Genomic DNA, 17205 nt, shown 5'->3' on the forward strand with positions numbered 1-17205 from the left:
AGGGCAACGCAGTATTGCCAAAATCATCTATCACAATATAGGTCATTTCATATCTCGATAACGATATATATCACGATAATGGATGCTATCTGGTAATTCAATAAATAAATATTCTAACCACATTGTAAAGCTTATTTTCGTATACTCCTGTGCTATTAAATACTTGACAAATGACAGAATTTTCTCATTTAATTAAGAACATTTGTACAACAGTTCCAAGTGACATTATAGAGAGAAAACAAAAGAAAACTATTTCCAGCTATACTCTGACTTTGTTTACATGCATGCGCATAACTACACACTAAACTAATAAGACAATAGTTTAATCGTTTGGTCAGATTTTCAAAGAAATTTGAGTTATTATGCGATACGTAATCATGTATCATGATATCTTGATGTATAATTTCATCACCATAAATGTCCATTGAAAGATGAGAAATTATCGCCCGTCCCCAGTCTGACGACTTGCATGTGACTGACCTACCTGCTCATTCTTAGTTTGGAGCCTCAGTGTAACAAATCAATGGGTGGACTGTTGACCTCTCCCCTGGGTCGTAACTCGAGCTCATGAGGCCACAGCAAAGCTAGCAGGGGAACGCTAGCAAGGTGGCGTCCTTTTAGGAGTGATAGTCTCAAAATGGAAGGCAGGAGGAGGGCTCTGCTCCACTGAAAGCCACAAAGGCCCACATTGGTCACATTAATCACAGTCGGGATTGTGGCTCTATTTTTAACCAGGCGTTATCCATCTATGTGCCTAATCGTCTCTGCCTGTCCACTGTCCTGGCTCCTCCTTTAAAAAGCCCCAAATAGGAAAAGAGAAAAAGAAAAAGAAGCTACTTCTGTTTGTCTGCTTTCCTCTCCTTCATTCTCACTCTGTCTCTACTTTGCAGAACAGGCACAGGTGTTCATCACTACATCACTAATGATACGAGGATATTATTAGTCCCGGGCCCATGTAGGAGTGTAGGGGATCTAAGTTTGCATAGTGTTCAGTCCCTGTTGGGTTGTTTTTAAAGCCTGCAGAACAAGGCCCCTCTGTGGTGCTGCTCATGTCGAAGTGTTTAAAGTAGCAAGAGAGACCCTTTTCCCCCCGGTGTGAAGGATTTTTTTCATTCACATTATTGCCGCTGTAAAGCACACTAACACAATGCTCTCCCACTTAGTCTCCGGCTTTTTCACAAACACACACAGGGACGGGCGCACACACCCCACTCAATCATCCGCACACAAACACACAAATGCAGACGCGCATGCCCCCCGCCCTCCCTCTTATCCACAGTGTATATAAAAGCTGTATCGAATTGCACCTTGAGCTTAATTGGCTCGGCAGTACAGTGCGCCGCTGTCGACAGTGACAAATCGTTCTTTCAGAGCCCCGTAGAATGTCTGCCCACTGCCATGTCAGAGGACACAGGAGGAGAAAAAAAGTTAATTGTCTGCTGGCTGCTGTTCAAATGATGTCGTCACGGCAAAGAAATTCACAGGAGATGCCGTTTGGAGCTTTCAAGCTTTATTTATTTGCCTCCTTCCTCTGTTTAAGACGGTGTCTGGCAGCGTCAGGGCCTGTGGGCACCAGGGACTCAGGAGGAAGGGCCCCTCTCTCTGTTTTTCTACTCAAGGAGAGCGGGCCAAAGCTTTGGCTTAGTCGGACTCCTGGCTGTTCCCTCTGATCCCACAGCTTCAGATCAGCCACTTCCTCCCACTGGATCACTCCCACCAAGGGAGAGCAGTACTCAGATCAGATGAGACAGCTAATTCAATCTAGAGCTATCTGTTATTTTAAGAGCTCAGATGTGACAGTGTGTGACATAAAATGAGTGTATGTGCGCACAGCCACCAAGAGGTATGTCAGAAATGCATCAGTGTGTGTGTGTGTGTGTGCGCGTGTGTGCGTGAGTGCGTGTGCGTGTGTGTGTGCTCTGCATCTGGCTTGACAGGGGACAGCTCAGCTCATAGTTGGCATTCCTGCCCATAGAGCTGCTTTATTACTGATATCCTCCTGCCCTCTCTCGTAACTCAGCCTTCTTATTTCAGTCTCCCTCGCAGCTTTCTGCCAGACAAAGCAGCACCAAATATGTCACACACACACACACACACACACACACACACACACACACACACACACACACACACACACACACACACACACACACCCACACAGAGGAAGAGCTCTGCTCAGCGTCAGCAGGAGAACAGCTGCGGATCCAGAGCAGTAAGACGGCAGTAAGTAGGAGCAGAGCAGCAGGTGACCATGAAGTCACTGCAGTGTACAGAACAGATGGAGAAGAAGGGAGGAAAGCAGTGAAATACAGGAGCGACTGAGGAGTGATGCAGGATTCAAAGAGTTTTTTAAAACTTTTATTCATCTAACCAAGACTTTTTTATGGCCATTTCTACACAAAGAGAAACTGACACCTGGGCGTTTCAGCCCCCAGCCCCCAGTCTGCTGATAACTGAACAGCCTCATTACAAAAAATAAGTTAAGTACCTTGCTTGAGGGCATCTTTACAGTAGTGGTGGAGGGACAGGTGAAAGTTAAGGATGATAGGCTGGTTGCAGTGGATGAAATCACCTGTGGTATACAGAGCAGGAGCCGTGTAGTTTTCTCCACAGCGTCCCTAAAGTCATTTAAATATTTTCTCACAGTGCCAGAGAACCTCCCCACAGTCATGCAACACCGTATATATGATTAACGACACAGTGGGGAAAAAGTAACTAGGGATTGAGTTCAATGTGTCCTGACAGTGTTGCGGCAAAACTTTGGAGGTATATTCTCTGCAAAGTTTTTGTTGTATGTTCAAGCGAATGTTATACATTTTTAAGTAGAGCTTTACAGAACAGTTTAGAGTTCAATGTATTACATTACATTATTACATTACATTACAGTTCATTTAGCTGACGCTTTTGTCCAAAGCGACGTACAAAAAGTTCAAACAATCATAGGGATACAACTCCGAATAGCAAGAATCTTGTAAGTACAATAGCTTCAAATAGGTACAATCGTTTAAGTGAACACTGTCTTATATATAATATATATAATAAGCCAGTTTGAAGTGCAACATACAGAAACAGTAGAATACAAATTCAACTATTAGTTTTAAATAAGCCAAACCAATATAAGTGCAACATACAAAGTACAGTTATTTAGTTTTCTTCATTCGCCGAGGTGCAGTCGAAACAGGTGAGTTTTCAGTCTGCGATGGAAGGTGTGAAGACTGTCTGCTGTCCTGACATCAATGGGGAGGTCGTTCCACCATTTTGGAGCCAGGATAGCAAACAGGCAGGTTTTGTTTGAGGGTAATCTGGGTCCCACTCGCAGTGAAGGAGTGGCGAGCCGATTGGTCGACGCAGAGCGAAGTGAACGCACTGGGGTGTATGGTTCGACCATGGCCTGGATGTAGGAAGGGGCTGATCCATTCACAGCATGGTAGGCCAGCACCAGAGTCTTGAAGCAGATTCGGGCCGCCACTGGTAGCCAGTGAAGGGAGCGGAGCAGCGGTGTAGTGTGGGAGAACTTGGGTAGATTGAAGACCAGTCGGGCTGCTGCATTCTGGATCAGCTGTAGAGGTCGAATGGCACATGCAGGCATTCCAGCGAGGAGGGAGTTGCAGTAGTCAAGGCGTGAGATGACTAGAGCCTGAACAAGAACCTGTGTCGCCTTCTGAGTCAGTAGGTGACGTATCCTCCTGATGTTGTACAGAGTGCATCTGCAGGAGCGGGTTGTTGCAGCGATGTTGGGACCGAAGGACAGTTGGTTGTCCAGCGTCACACCCAGATTCCTTGCAGTCGGAGTCGAAGAAACAACAGAGGTGCCGATGTTGATGATACGATCTTGGATGGGAGAGCCCTTACCTGGAAGGAAAAGAATCTCGGTCTTGTCAATGTTGAGTTTCAAGTGATGTGCGGCCATCCACCGAGAGATATCAGCCAGACAAGCCGAGATCCGTGCCTCCACCTGGGTTTCAGATCTGGGAAAAGACAGAATCAGTTGAGTGTCATCAGCGTAGCTGTAGTAGGAGAAACCGTGAGAATGAATGACAGAGCCAATTGAGTTGGTGTACAGTGAAAAGATGAGAGGCCCCAGGACGGAGCCCTGAGGTACCCCGGTGGTGAGTTGACAGAGCCCCTCTCCAAGTTACCCTGTAGGTGCAGTCCTTTAGGTAGGATTCAAGCAGGGAGAGAGCAGAGCCTGAGACTCCCAGTTCTTGGAGGGTGTAGAGGAGGATCTGGTGGTTCATTGTGTCAAACGCAGCAGCGAGGTCCAGAAGGATGACAACAGAGGAGAGGGAGGCAACTCTAGCAGCGTGAAGTTCCTCAGTGACATCGAGGAGGGCAGTCTCAGTTGAGTGGCCTGCCTTGAAACCATATTGGTGCGGATCACGAAGGTTGTTCTGGTGAAGGTAAGATGAGAGTTGATTAAAGACTGCACGCTCAAGTGTTTTGGAAAGAAAAGAAAGAAGAGAGACAGGTCTGCAGTTGTTGACTTCAGAAGGATCGAGTGAGGGTTTCTTTAGGAGAGGGTTCACTCTTGCCTCCTTAAAATTGTTAGGAAAGCAACCAGATGTTAAGGAGGTGTTGAAGAGATGGGTGAGAAAAGGAAGGAGGTCAGGAGCAATAGACTGGAGAAGGTGAGAGGGGATAGTGTCCAGAGGGCAGGTGGTAGGTGGTAGGACGGGCAGAGGTAATGAGAGATAGAACTTCATTCGAAGAGAGAGTGGAGAAAGAAGTAAGAGTGTGGGGGAGTGCTGTCGAAGGTGAACAATTGACGTAAGTCGGAAAATGAAGAGCGTATGTCATCTATCTTTTTTACAAAGTAGTTGACAAAGTGGGATGGTAGAAGGGAAGAAGGAGGTGGGGGACTGGGAGGGTCGAGGAGGGTGGAGAAGATAGAGAAAAGTTTTTTGGGATTGGAGAAAGAGGATGGTTGTTGGAAGAAAGTGCTTTTCGCTTCTGAAATGGAAGAAGAGAAAGAGGAGAGAAGAGTTTGAAAGGTAAGTAGGTCGTGAGGGTGTTTTGATTTCAGCCATTTTCTTTCATCTCCCCGTAGGATGGCTCTGTTAGCACGCACAGAGTCATTCAACCAGGGAGCTGGAGGGGTCTGGCGAACCTGCTGCAAGGTGAGAGGACAGAGGGAGTCGAGAGAGGAGGACAGGGTAGAGAGGAGAGTGTCTGTGGCCGAGTAGGCAAGCATGAGTGAGAAGGAGTCGGGAGAAGGAAGGGCCGAGAGAACATCTGAGGCAAGAGAAGAGGGAGAGAGGGAGCGGAGGTTACGGCGGAGGGGTACAGTTTTCGGGGAGATAAGTTTGTTAGTTTGGGAGAGGGGGAGAGAGTAGGATATGAGGTTACAGAGAAGTTTGAGGTAGAGTACTTTCTGGTGAATATGAGGTCAAGGTGATTGCCAGCTTTGTGAGTAGGAGGGGACTGAGACAGGGAGAAAGCAAAAGAAGACAGTGACAGTTTGTTACAGTGACGGCATGAAATTCGAAAGATGAATGAGTGAAGTCTGGTAGTGGGTAAAGAGAAAAGCTCCATTTAGGAGAGGTAAGCAGACCAGTGTCACCTCCTCGTCCAGTGGTTCTGGGCGAGTGGGAGAAGGAGTAGGCTGTAGAGAGAGCAGCAGGGGTGGAAGTGTTATCAGGTGTGATCCAAGTCTCAGTGAGGGCAAGGAAGTCGAGGGATTGATGGGAGGTGTAGCCAGAGATGAACTCAGTCTTGCGAGTGGCTGACCGGCAGTTCCACAGGCCACCTGTGACGAGGTGTTGGGTATAGATGGAATCGGAGTTTCGGGCTTCCGGTGGAATCGCAATGCATGCTGGTGTGGCGAGCCTAGAAAAGTGAGCACCAACTCTACAAGGGCCGCCATATTGGATTTCTTCTCTACGTGTTTACATTGTATTTAGCTTATTCTTCAAGCGTGTTTACATTGTATTTGGATAGTTTTTAGTGTGTAATCATCGCTCTTCTAGTTATGGGATTTGGACACCGACATTGTGTGGTGAAAGGATGTTCAAACAGTGGGAAAAAGCTAAATAAATGGGCAGAATCTCATTGTGAGCTTCACGATTGCAAAAATTGCGACTGCAAGCCCCCGTTCGAACTATTTCCATTTCCAACAGCACTAAAGAACAATGATAGAAGGCTAGCATGGACCAAAGCTGTAAAGAGACAGGATTACAATGGGAAGTCTTGGGAGCCCAAGAAATCGTTGCGGATTTGCAGTGAGCATTTCATGCAAGGAAAACCAACAAATGAATTCCCTGATCCTGAACTCGACCTGGGGTATGTAGTCTATCTACTTGATTTATATATTGACAAATGTACTTTCTATATATTTAGTTTTATAATAATTAACAAACACAAGTTAGGTATATATTTATAATAGCTTACCCTGCAACACAACTGCAATAAGCACTTATGATATCACCAGTTTTCTTGACTGCGCAGATCCATGCCGAATGTGGCATATGGGAAATCTTCATTGAATGAGTACATTTTGCTTTCAAAAAGCAAAACTCAGAATCTGCGAGAGGATTGAAAGATATTTGTTTCAACCAGCCAGAGTCAAACAGTCTAAATGCTTTGCCTTCTTTGTATTCGTTCAAAGTTGGTTTATGAAACTCGACATCGTTCCCTGGGTGGTCAGACATTAAAAATAATGTTATATCGCTGAGGTATATCGGCGGCCAAGAAGTCATGCTGTTGTTTTCATTGACCCAGCCATCCTGCAATGTCAAGGGATCAGGCACTGAAACGCCACTCGGCATAACCAAAAGCTTAGTCTTTTCTTTTTCTGTGATTGAAAGTCTTTCGTTAGCTGTTGGTTGCTCCTCAATGCCCATCTCTGATGCAGCAAACACCCTGGCAATAAGCTCCAGTTTTGTTCCTGAAACCTTTAAATTCCACTTGCGGCAAAATACTTTCAAAGCTTCGACTTTCCACATCTGAACCTCATCATAAGAAAGGAGTTCAGAACTCATTGTAGAGTAGTAGGTTTGTTTACAACACGCTTGAAGAATAAGCTAAATGCATTGTAAACACGTAGAGAAGAAATCCAATATGGCGGCCCTTGTAGAGTTGGTGCTCACTTTTCTAGGCTTGCCACCCCAGCATGCATTGCGATTCCACCGGAAGCCCCGATTCCGTCTATGAGAAGAGCGGGTGGGATATACAAAAGCAGAGAGGTTACGATGGTGTTGTGAACATGTGCGAGGTCTGTAATATCTACAAGAAGAGACATGGATGGGAATGGAGAGAGGGAAGAGCAAGCAAACCGAAATACTTAGCCCACTTATCCTCCTCACGAAGACTCCTGCAAAAGACTCCTTTGTCTCCAACAACTGCCGTTACTTATTCATTCTGTTTAAAGCCAGTATTTCTGCACAGTTGCAGATATAGATAAGGCTACACTTGTATTATTAGTATTATACTATTTGTAGAGTTAGAGTCCTGTGGTGGCTGCATAGGATTGTTTCCTACTCTCGTGTGATCCAAACATTTCCAATAACTCTAGAGAGTTGTTGAAAATTTTAAAGTCTACATTTTGAAAAAATGAAAAAAGATGGATGTGATCATTTCCAAAATTCACAACATGTTTTTATTTAACAAAATATTCTGATTCAATGCACATTTGTTGCCGTTAAGACTTTCCAAAACAACATTTTCACTGCGGCCAAAAAACAGTTTACTCTACTTCCCGCACACACTGGTGTGTTGTAAAATTAAAAGAAAGGCATTCACACAGTTCTACTTGTAAAAGGTATATTCAGTGTGAGTGTAGACTCAGAAGTTGAACCATTTCACAATGTTTCCCCCTTGCTTCCATTCTTTTTATGCTAAAATAAACTAATCAGCTGAGAGTGGTATTTATCTTCTGATCTGACGCTCGGCAAGAAAGCAAATAAGCGTATTTCCCAAGATGTCTAACTATTTATTTAAAATGCACAATAGTTTAGACCCTCACAGGGTTCTCATCAGGCCAGAAAAACTTCAGCTAGCTTGTCACATTTGGAAATCACAGACAGCGCCTGTGGCTGCTATTATTGGTCACATGATCCTGGGTTATTCGTCCCTGGAGTATCTTCCTCCACAGGACTATAAATCCCTCCCTGGTGCCTACAACATGCTGTAGCTAGTAAATATAGGCTTTATCATTCCCTTTCAAAACTGATTCAGGGATTCATCATTCATCATGCTGTCACACACTGTAAGTATCTCACATGTACAAACCTAATTACTAACTATCTAATTTAATAAAACAACCAAGTTTCCTTTTTTAAATCAATGGAGTTACGTTGTATCAAAGATAAATGCTTATGAGTTTCACATTCGGAGACATGACCTCACACTGTCTCTGTGGTTTTTATTTACATTTCTTTGTTTTCAGCATCTCGCCACTTAAATCTAACATTTCAACACTCACTCTCAGTCAAATATGTGGCTGTGTGATTCAGCATGTGTCTACAACAATAACATGCGACATCTGGTTCTGTGCGGAGCTTCCTTTTCTCGTTCTCTCCGATGTAACATTGTTTTTACAGCTGTGTAAGACATCATGCAAAAGGAGGACAGCCATGCCGCATATGTTTTTCAGCTTTTGTGACGTGTTGGTTCTAATTGTCTCCATGCTTTTTCCTGCCTCTCTCATATTTCTCATTCTTTTGCCTCCTCTCGCTATCTCCCATCCATCTTCTCCATCTCCGTCTGCCTCCCTCTCAGACCTGGCTGATAACCTAGCAATGGACGACTTCACCTTCCAGGAGCAGCTGCTGACCCCTCGCCTGGCCACAGCCGGGGTCGGAGGCGTCTCCTCACCTGCGGCTCCGCTGTGGAGGAGCTCCCTGGTCCCGACTTTCCCCGTGACGCTCGCTCTGCTCCTGTTTCGTCACCACTGACCAGTGCGCTCACACACTCCCAGCACCACTTTCCCCTAGGATTCAATGCAAACTCTGTGGAACGGGACAAACCTTTTTATTTGTATGCTCTGGTTCCTGATGTAAAGTTCATCAAAGGAAGCATCAACAACAACAAATTCTACTTTTCTCTTTATTTATTTTAGTGAGAACTTTTTTTGTTTCATTCTAAACTAAACTCGATGTCCTCAACAAGCCTATTAAAGCACACCAGATAAACATGGCATTGTTTAAATAACAAACTCGCCCTCGGGTCCACTCCCACTATGGTTATTATAACTTGTGTGCCCTCTTGCCTCCCGTCCTCACATCGACCTGCAAGTGAGGAGCTACTCTTGAGAACAAACACACAAAATACTTTTTTTAAATGCTCCTAGTCTGCAACAAGTTAGCGCCCGACAGAAACATGTTGTGAAGAAGAACAAAACTTTTGCTACTCTCTTCCATGGTAGTGAAACATCTCCTGCCAGGACCGGGCTTCAGCTGGGGAGTGATGAACTCCTTATCCCCAGAGGTTAAACCCTTATTTGAACATGCACTGTACCTTAAGATGCTCTGTTGATATTTATATCTCCCCCTCACATTGTTTGTGTCCTAGTGATAGCTAAATTATTTCTGAGTGATTCCCTCAACTCAAGTGTTCACACTCTCACCGTCAGTGTTTGCTTTGTTTTGTAACGCTGATTATTTTTTAACAGTAACAGCTCTATGATACAATATATTCATCATAAGAGGCTAAATCTCAAACGCAGCCTGATAACTGTACAGATGTATGTTTTTTTCTGTGTTGGTGCCATGTTTACAAAAAGAAATTATTTGAAATATTGGCATATTTCACAAGAATATATGGTTTGTGGAGTGAATTATTGGCTGGACTGTGATGCATTGCTGCACATCTCTAGCTCATTCTTTAGCACTGTGGGTAAAGCGAGGAGTAATGTCAAACAGAAATATGTGTAAATTGCTTTTGTAATGTTGGTTTGCATTGAGCTCATACATTCTCAAAGTTCTCATTCTCTGGACTTTGTATTCAATTATTTGTGCTTCTCTGTTTTGTTTTTAACCAAAAGTCAGATTTTTTTTAATTATTATTTTAGTTTTGCTCAGATTGTGTGGTGAAAACTGGGTACCAGCTCCCTTGTTTGGGCTGGAAGAGGTGTGAGGGACGTTTGGAACAACACTAATTAAAAGCTGAAAGTGTATCTGCTGCTGCCACCCAGCTGACTTCACCGCTGTGAGTCAACTGTACTCACACCAGATTATCCATCCATACGTAGCACGGGTGTAACTAGAACTGAACAATTATTTGGAATTTTATTGAAATCACAACATGGTCTTGTGCAATATCCAAAATGGAGGTGCAATATTGGTTAATTTGTGTCAAAATCCCATTCTGAATGAAGTATTGTGGTGCTGCAGAGATGTCTCGGCCTACAAATCGTATTTTACAGACTTAAGAAAAAATCTTTGTTTGTTACTATTCCTCAAAAACAATCGCACTATGATCATTTTAATATATTTTTCAATGAAAATAATGATGCAAAAATGATCAATCCCTCCAATATCGTGAATCATATCGCAATTACAATGTTCATCAAAATAATCGGAATTAGATTTTTTTCCCCAAATTGTCCCTAGGTTTAACTGATAACAATAACGACGGCTCTATTCTATTCCGATGTGCCAGTAAGTGGTGTCAGTGAGCCAGCACGCAGAGTACCAGAACACCTGAAACACCTGGAACACCTGGAACACCTGAACTGAATACAGCCCTAATTCATGTCATTAATTACACCTGTGTTTGTCACCAGTCAGTCATGTGATTTAAGGTTGATCAAAATGAATGCCTCGTAATATTTGGATTTTTATTTTCAGTTAAATGTTGATGAGAAAGTACGATGTATAATAAACTAAACCTGTTTTACAGTTTTGTGTTTTTTTGTTGTTGTCGTGGCTACATGTTGAAAAAATGAAAGTCGTGAGGTTTTCTAATTACATGTGTTTTGTCACAGTCGTGATGGGAGACATGTTGTCTTTCCTTATTAGCCAAGAATGTATTTGTCAGAAACGTTTTCTTATCATGTAAATCAAATCAAATCAAATTTATTTATATAGCCCAATATCACAAATTATACATTTGTCTCATTTATCAGTGGCAACCTGCCACATGAGAGACACAGAAACTCCGGGAATGATGCCCCGGATGATGAGTTAGTAACATACATTTACATAAATGCATACAGATAGAGAGGGAGAAGAAGAGAAGGAGGGGAGGAAGAGAGGGAAGAGAGCAGGGAGGTGTCCCCCAGCAGTCTAAGCCTATAGCAGCATAACTAGGGGCTGGTCCAAGGCAAGCCTGAGCCAGCCCTAACTATAAGCTTTATCAAAAAGGAAAGTCTTTAGCCTGCTCTTAAATGTGGAGAGGGTGTCTGCCTCCCGAACACAAACTGGAAGCTGGTTCCACTGGAGAGGAGCTTGATAGCTAAAGGCTCTGGCTCTAGGACAGGGGTGCCCAAAAGGTCGATCTACCCGCGATCTACCCGCACTACACTCGCGATAATATATATATATATATTCCCCCAACGGAACCCTGCGCCAAGTTTTTTGTTTTTTTCTTGCCTTGCACGTTCACATTCACTTCACCGCTCTGTTTCGCTCCCACACACACTACAGTTAGAGCGGAGGAAAGGAGAGGAGTGAACCCCCCGCGTCGCACGAAGCTCTGACAGTACCCACCCCCCCATCGCAGCATTTTTAATACAAGTAGATCACTTGGACCTGATCATTTTAAAAGTAGCTCACAAGCCAAAAAAGTGTGGGCACCTCTGCTCTAGGAACTACAAGTAACCCTGCAGTCTGGGAGCGCAATGCTCTAGTTGGTTTATAAGGTACTATGAGATCTTTAAGATATGCTGGAGCCTGACCATTAATTGCTTTGTATGTCAGGAGAAGGATTTTGAATTCTATTCTGTATTTTACTGGGAGCCAGTGCAGTGCAGCTAATACAGGAGTAATATGATCCCGTTTCCTTGTTCTTGTCAATACACGTGCCGCTGCATTTTGGATCAACTGAAGAGTCTTAAGCGACTTTTTGGGACAACCTGATAATGAGTTGCAGTAATTCAGCCTTGAAGTAACAAATGCATGGACTAGTTTTTCTGCATCATTTTGAGACAGGATGTGTCTTATTTTTGCAATGTTAGAAGGCAGTCCTTGAGATTTGTTTTATGTGGGAGTTAAACGACAGATCTTGATCAAAGATAACGCCAAGATTCCTTACAGTGGTGCTGGAGGCCAAATTAATGCCATCCAGAACTTCTATGTCATTAGAAAATGTGTTTCGGAGGCGTTTAGGGCCAAGTATAATAACTTCAGTTTTGTCTGTGTTTAACATCAAACCATGTAATCATGGTTAATGGAAATGTGTAGTATTCTCCACATTTGCTTTTGTCATAAATACAGTCTCATATTCTTATATTTACATTCATATTGATGGCAGTTCAAAGGAAATATCCAACCTAGCATATTATATTTAAAAAGCCCCTGAAAACTTTGTTTCAAATCTTAATAACATAAAATTTATCTTAATATTATAATATATAATTCATGACTAAATAAGCACAAAATTCCATACGTATTTATTTTTTTAAACAAAGCTAATCTGCAGCACTGTGTGAACAGGCAGGACACGACTGACATAAACTTAAGTAAAATATGTTAAAATCATGTTTTCCCACCCTCCTACCACTATGAATGTCTTGTTTAAAGAGCACCTACACAATAAGTCCTATTATCATGTGCATGTGACATCACGCTTATTTCCCAACCCGGAATTCAGCCATGTTGGATGGTATATACAACCAAGACGGCGGCTGTCCACGTGTGAGTTGCTGCAACGCTTCATCATTTTCTTTGTATTTAAACGTCTAAGATTGAAAGAAAATGGCAATCGTGTGCGCAGTGTATAATTGTGGTAATAACGCTACTCGAAACCCAGAGAAACGGTTCTTTAGATTTCCTAAAATCATCAAAACAACGATCCACAAAAGAGGGATGAATTGCTGTCTACAGAACGCCGTGAGCTGTGGTTTAGCAACATAACTCGTGAGGATTTAACAGAAGAAAAAGCACAATTCACCCGTGTGTGTGGCGTCCACTTTATATCTGGTAAGAGCTCATGCTAAAGCTATGTTTTCAATGTTTACGTTTACGTTAGCGAGGATAACATCGCCGCTCTTCTCACTCACAAACCACGGCTTGAGCGGGTGTATCTCGAGCTCTTTGAGAGTTATTTACACGGGCATGAGCGAGCACCCTGTCATTTTTCAGTGGTTTGGTAAGTAGACTACCAACCCAGCCAGAAACAAAGAAATTATAAGCATCTAAGCTCTTGTATGCCTTCATTTGTGCGTTGGTTGCCCACGACGTTTGTAGCACAAGGTAGTTCACAATATCCGGATATTCAATCGGCGGTAATGAATCTAAATCCTCAATATAATCTGACGGCTTTAGCGTGTACGGGTCACGGCCGCAAATTTGGACTTTTTCTCTGAATCTTGCCTTTGCAGAGGACTCCAGAGAGTCAGAATACTTTGAAGAAGTCGGAGTTGTATTGTTGTAGTAGTTCACTTTAGACGCCATTTTTGATTTGTATATCATCCAACATGGCGTCGCACGCATACGTTACACAGTTTTGTCACGTGATTGCACACGAAGAATATGGAGGAGAGGACTTCACACCTGACGACGCCCATCATTACAGGAGGGTGTGGTTTGCTCTACTTGTGACACAAATAAACTACCAATGCATCCTGGGGTCCTTTCAGTTGTTTATTTATCTCTTGTCTAACAGGTCAAACAGAGATGATGTGAGATCATGTCAAAGTTTTTCCATTGCAGCAACTGAGAGATCAATATCAGAAACAAATTCAGTCATCTAACTAACACATCAGCAGTAAATGTCCGGTTTTGGTGTCAGTTCTGCAGAATCAAAGAGCGGAGGACACTTCCTAGACTTTGCACAGCTTTCAACAATCAGGGAGTGATCCATTGTACAAACAACAGATGCCAGTTTGTACACCAACAGCAGCCACAGTGCACCAGATTGAAATGCAGCATGTTTTGGTTAGGGGAAATGATGTCTTCTTTTTCCCGAAGTAGAAAATCTCTATTATTAACTTTAATATGCTATTTCGACTGCCCTCTGCTCGTGCATGTAATCCACAGCTACAGATATTGGAAAGGGCAGCTCCTGCTCCATTTCTGTTCCACTAGTTGTGTTTTTATAGTTTCACTTATTGCTTTTCCTCTTGGGTTTCCTGTCTAAATGCTATGATAACAGGACACTAAAATGTGAACGCCCCACTATTTCAACCAAGCTAATTAATACAAAAAATATTAAAACTACATGTCTCATGAGTCTTAGCCATATGCCAAAATGATGGAAGAAGATACCCGTTGAAGCCGTATGTGTACAATTTGTTTTTGATTACATCTTTCAAATGATTTCTGATGCGATAATGTTTAATTTGTAGATGAATGAGACAACCCCTGTTAAAATGTGTACTGTCTACTGTATGTGTTGCTTTCAGCCTATTCACTACGTCTTGTTTGAATCTAGAGCTGGAGGATGTGGCCCGGAGATGGCAAGATTGGGGTTCCTTACTGGAGCTGCTGCCCCCGCGCCATGATCCCGGATAAGCGGTAGACGATGGATGGATGGATGGATTGTTTGAATCTACCACCAGGTGACGCCACACTAAGAAATGCTCAAATCTTTACCTTAGCATGGACCTCTGATTCACCACCCACACCTCTGGATTAGTTTACTAATTCTTATGGTATTTTCAGTTTAATTATATGGTAAAACAGTGTTTCTTATTATGGTAAAGACCTGTATTTATTTGGTAAAATATGGATTCCAACTCCAACCTTAACCGTAAAATCAGCAGTACTAATGTCCTTTTCCATGATTGTAAAGGTTCTACCATATTTATTACGTACCACGGCTGAAAGCTTTTATGGTAAAAACAATATATTTTTTTATTTTACAGTGTTCTCATGTTGAGAAAAATAATTGAGTTGAGAGTTTAGAAGGCAGGATTAGGAAAGGGGGACATAATCTTCTTACATAGCTAGCTAACTATTTAGCCCCATTTATTCAAAAATAGTGACAGAAAAATGGCAATAAAAGCGTGAACGAGATCGATGCAACTGTACAAGTTGTCGACGCAAAGAAATACCTTTAAATTTGCATATTATTTGATCAGTGTGAAAAATGTGAAGTGCTATATAATGTTAAATGCTCCTAATGAACCACTGCCACTTCCCAGAGTGTGGACAATCAAAACAAAATAGCCCCCCTCCCCAACAAGAACTTGGGTTAAATGGACACAGAGTCAGAGGACTTTTCTAGATTGTAACATTGATCTGCAAAACTTAGCAAAAACTCTCACGAGACTCACTTGACTCAACTATGCAACAAGTTCTCGGGGGTTGTCAAAAGTCATACTGAGAACTGTAGGAGGTAATTAAATGACGCAACAGTGGGTTAGCTAAGTTGTTAAGAAAAGTGGGCAATCCAAAGCTATAAAATTACATCACAAAATAAATTCTGAAACACCTTGAACGTCACATATTGAGCCATTAGTGGTGGAATTTTCCTTTACGGGCAAGGAAAAAAAATAAGAGAGCGAAAATGGATGGCAGGCTGCAGGGGTTATGAATAGGACACACAATGTTGCAAGTATATATGTTTCTTTATGTGCTTTTCACCCTCTGATCCACTTCAAAGCCCTTCATGAATCACATAATTTATGTTTCTCTGGAGTGTGCTGGTAGTTCTCCGAAGCCTCAAAGCGGCATGTGTTATTCTCTGGATCTGTATTTCTCACTCCTAGCAGATGATGAACCACTCTGGGCATAAGATCTGCTCTCTGCCTCTCTCTCTGTGGGGTTTCTACTTTGAACCCCATTAGTTTTACCCCTGGAGTCACCTTAACCAGGTAACAGACGCTCAACAATGAAACGAGATTCATTAGTTCTAAATGTTTGTGTTTTGTCTCCGTCCTTAAAGGCTGTCTACTTTCTTAACAAGGCCAATCACTCACAGCTCCACACATAACATGCCTGTCACTACAAACACACTTCAAAATCCTGTTTCTGTGTCCTGGCGCTTTGCTGTAACTTTTCACACCCACGCACACTCTGCTCCCCAGATCCAGATAAAAACGGCATTGTTATCCAGCTGTGCTTTTCTCTCCTGAACTGGTTTGCATCTTTTAAGATGGAAAAGAGAGGTTGATCATTAGGAGATGAGCAAACGCTGGCTGCAGAGAGAGCAGCAGCTCACCCGGGAGGGGGGGGGGTTATACTCTGAATGCTAATGCGAGGCTGGAGAAAGGGCAAACAGGCCTATTGAAATGCAGAGTTCACGTGTTTTCTTAGGGTAATATTGGGGCAATGTTGGAACGGCAAGCATTATGAGAGTGAAAGGTCAATTTGATGTTAGTCAGCAGGAACAGTGAGAATAGCTGACTATCAGGAATTGTTGCATTTTCTGCCTGAGTGATTGACTCCCTATGAATATGTATTTAAGCACTTTTTCATGGCCACACAAAGATGTTTGGGCTTGGGTACCTTTACGAGCCTGAGGGGTCACCAAGCGGTGCATATGAATTAAAATAACAATATAATTCAGGTGCTTGAGTGCATGGGCTCCCCAGTGGAGGGTGATTTTTTACCAAGCTGGATGTTGAAATTCCTCTGCTGTAGAGAAAAGCCTGAGACATGTCACGTCGTTCAAAGCTCATTCATGTCTAATTACCATGGCACTGGACCATTTTCTTACCTTTTGTTGGCCTATTGAGGGGAGCGCCAGGCCCACGCTCTCCCATGCACACAGCTCCAGCATCCTCCTCCTGCTCCTCAGCAACCCCTGGCTTCCCCGGCAGCAGCCGCAGTCACACAGAATGAATGGAGCCGCCTGAGGAATGTGGACACAAAAGGAGGAATGTCATTTTGCTGAGTGCTACCCCCCAAACCAATGGACGTGTGCGCACACACACACACAGAAGCACCCCACAAGTCCAGGCATGTTTAAACGCAGGGGGGTAAAAAGTCTTCTTTTTATAATTAAGGGATTTGCGTACAAGACCGGGTGCAACATTTGTTCAATTATAGATCCCATATTTGAGACTTTGTTAGGAAAAAATGTCTGATGTCTTTCTGCCTTTTCTGCTATATGTGTGATTATGGTTTAAGAGCTGAAAACAGAAATTATGATTTAAAAGCCTTT

The 17205-nt window shown here is 42.9% G+C and overlaps 1 protein-coding gene across 2 annotated transcripts in view; it reads left to right on the forward strand.

Annotated features, from left to right (window-relative positions):
* gpc3 (glypican 3) overlaps positions 1–10835 on the forward strand; it is a 115190-nt gene extending 104355 nt beyond the window's left edge. For both annotated transcript variants that reach the window (XM_029442000.1, XM_029442001.1), the window contains exon 8: positions 8716–10835. In XM_029442000.1, coding sequence (XP_029297860.1) covers positions 8716–8891 — 176 coding nt within the window. In that variant the 3' untranslated portion in view covers positions 8892–10835. The remainder of the gene's footprint in view (positions 1–8715) is intronic.
* Positions 10836–17205: the final 6370 nt, after the last annotated feature.

The sequence above is a fragment of the Cottoperca gobio genome, chromosome 10, assembly GCF_900634415.1.
Source record: "Cottoperca gobio chromosome 10, fCotGob3.1, whole genome shotgun sequence".
Classification (NCBI taxonomy): domain Eukaryota; kingdom Metazoa; phylum Chordata; class Actinopteri; order Perciformes; family Bovichtidae; genus Cottoperca; species Cottoperca gobio.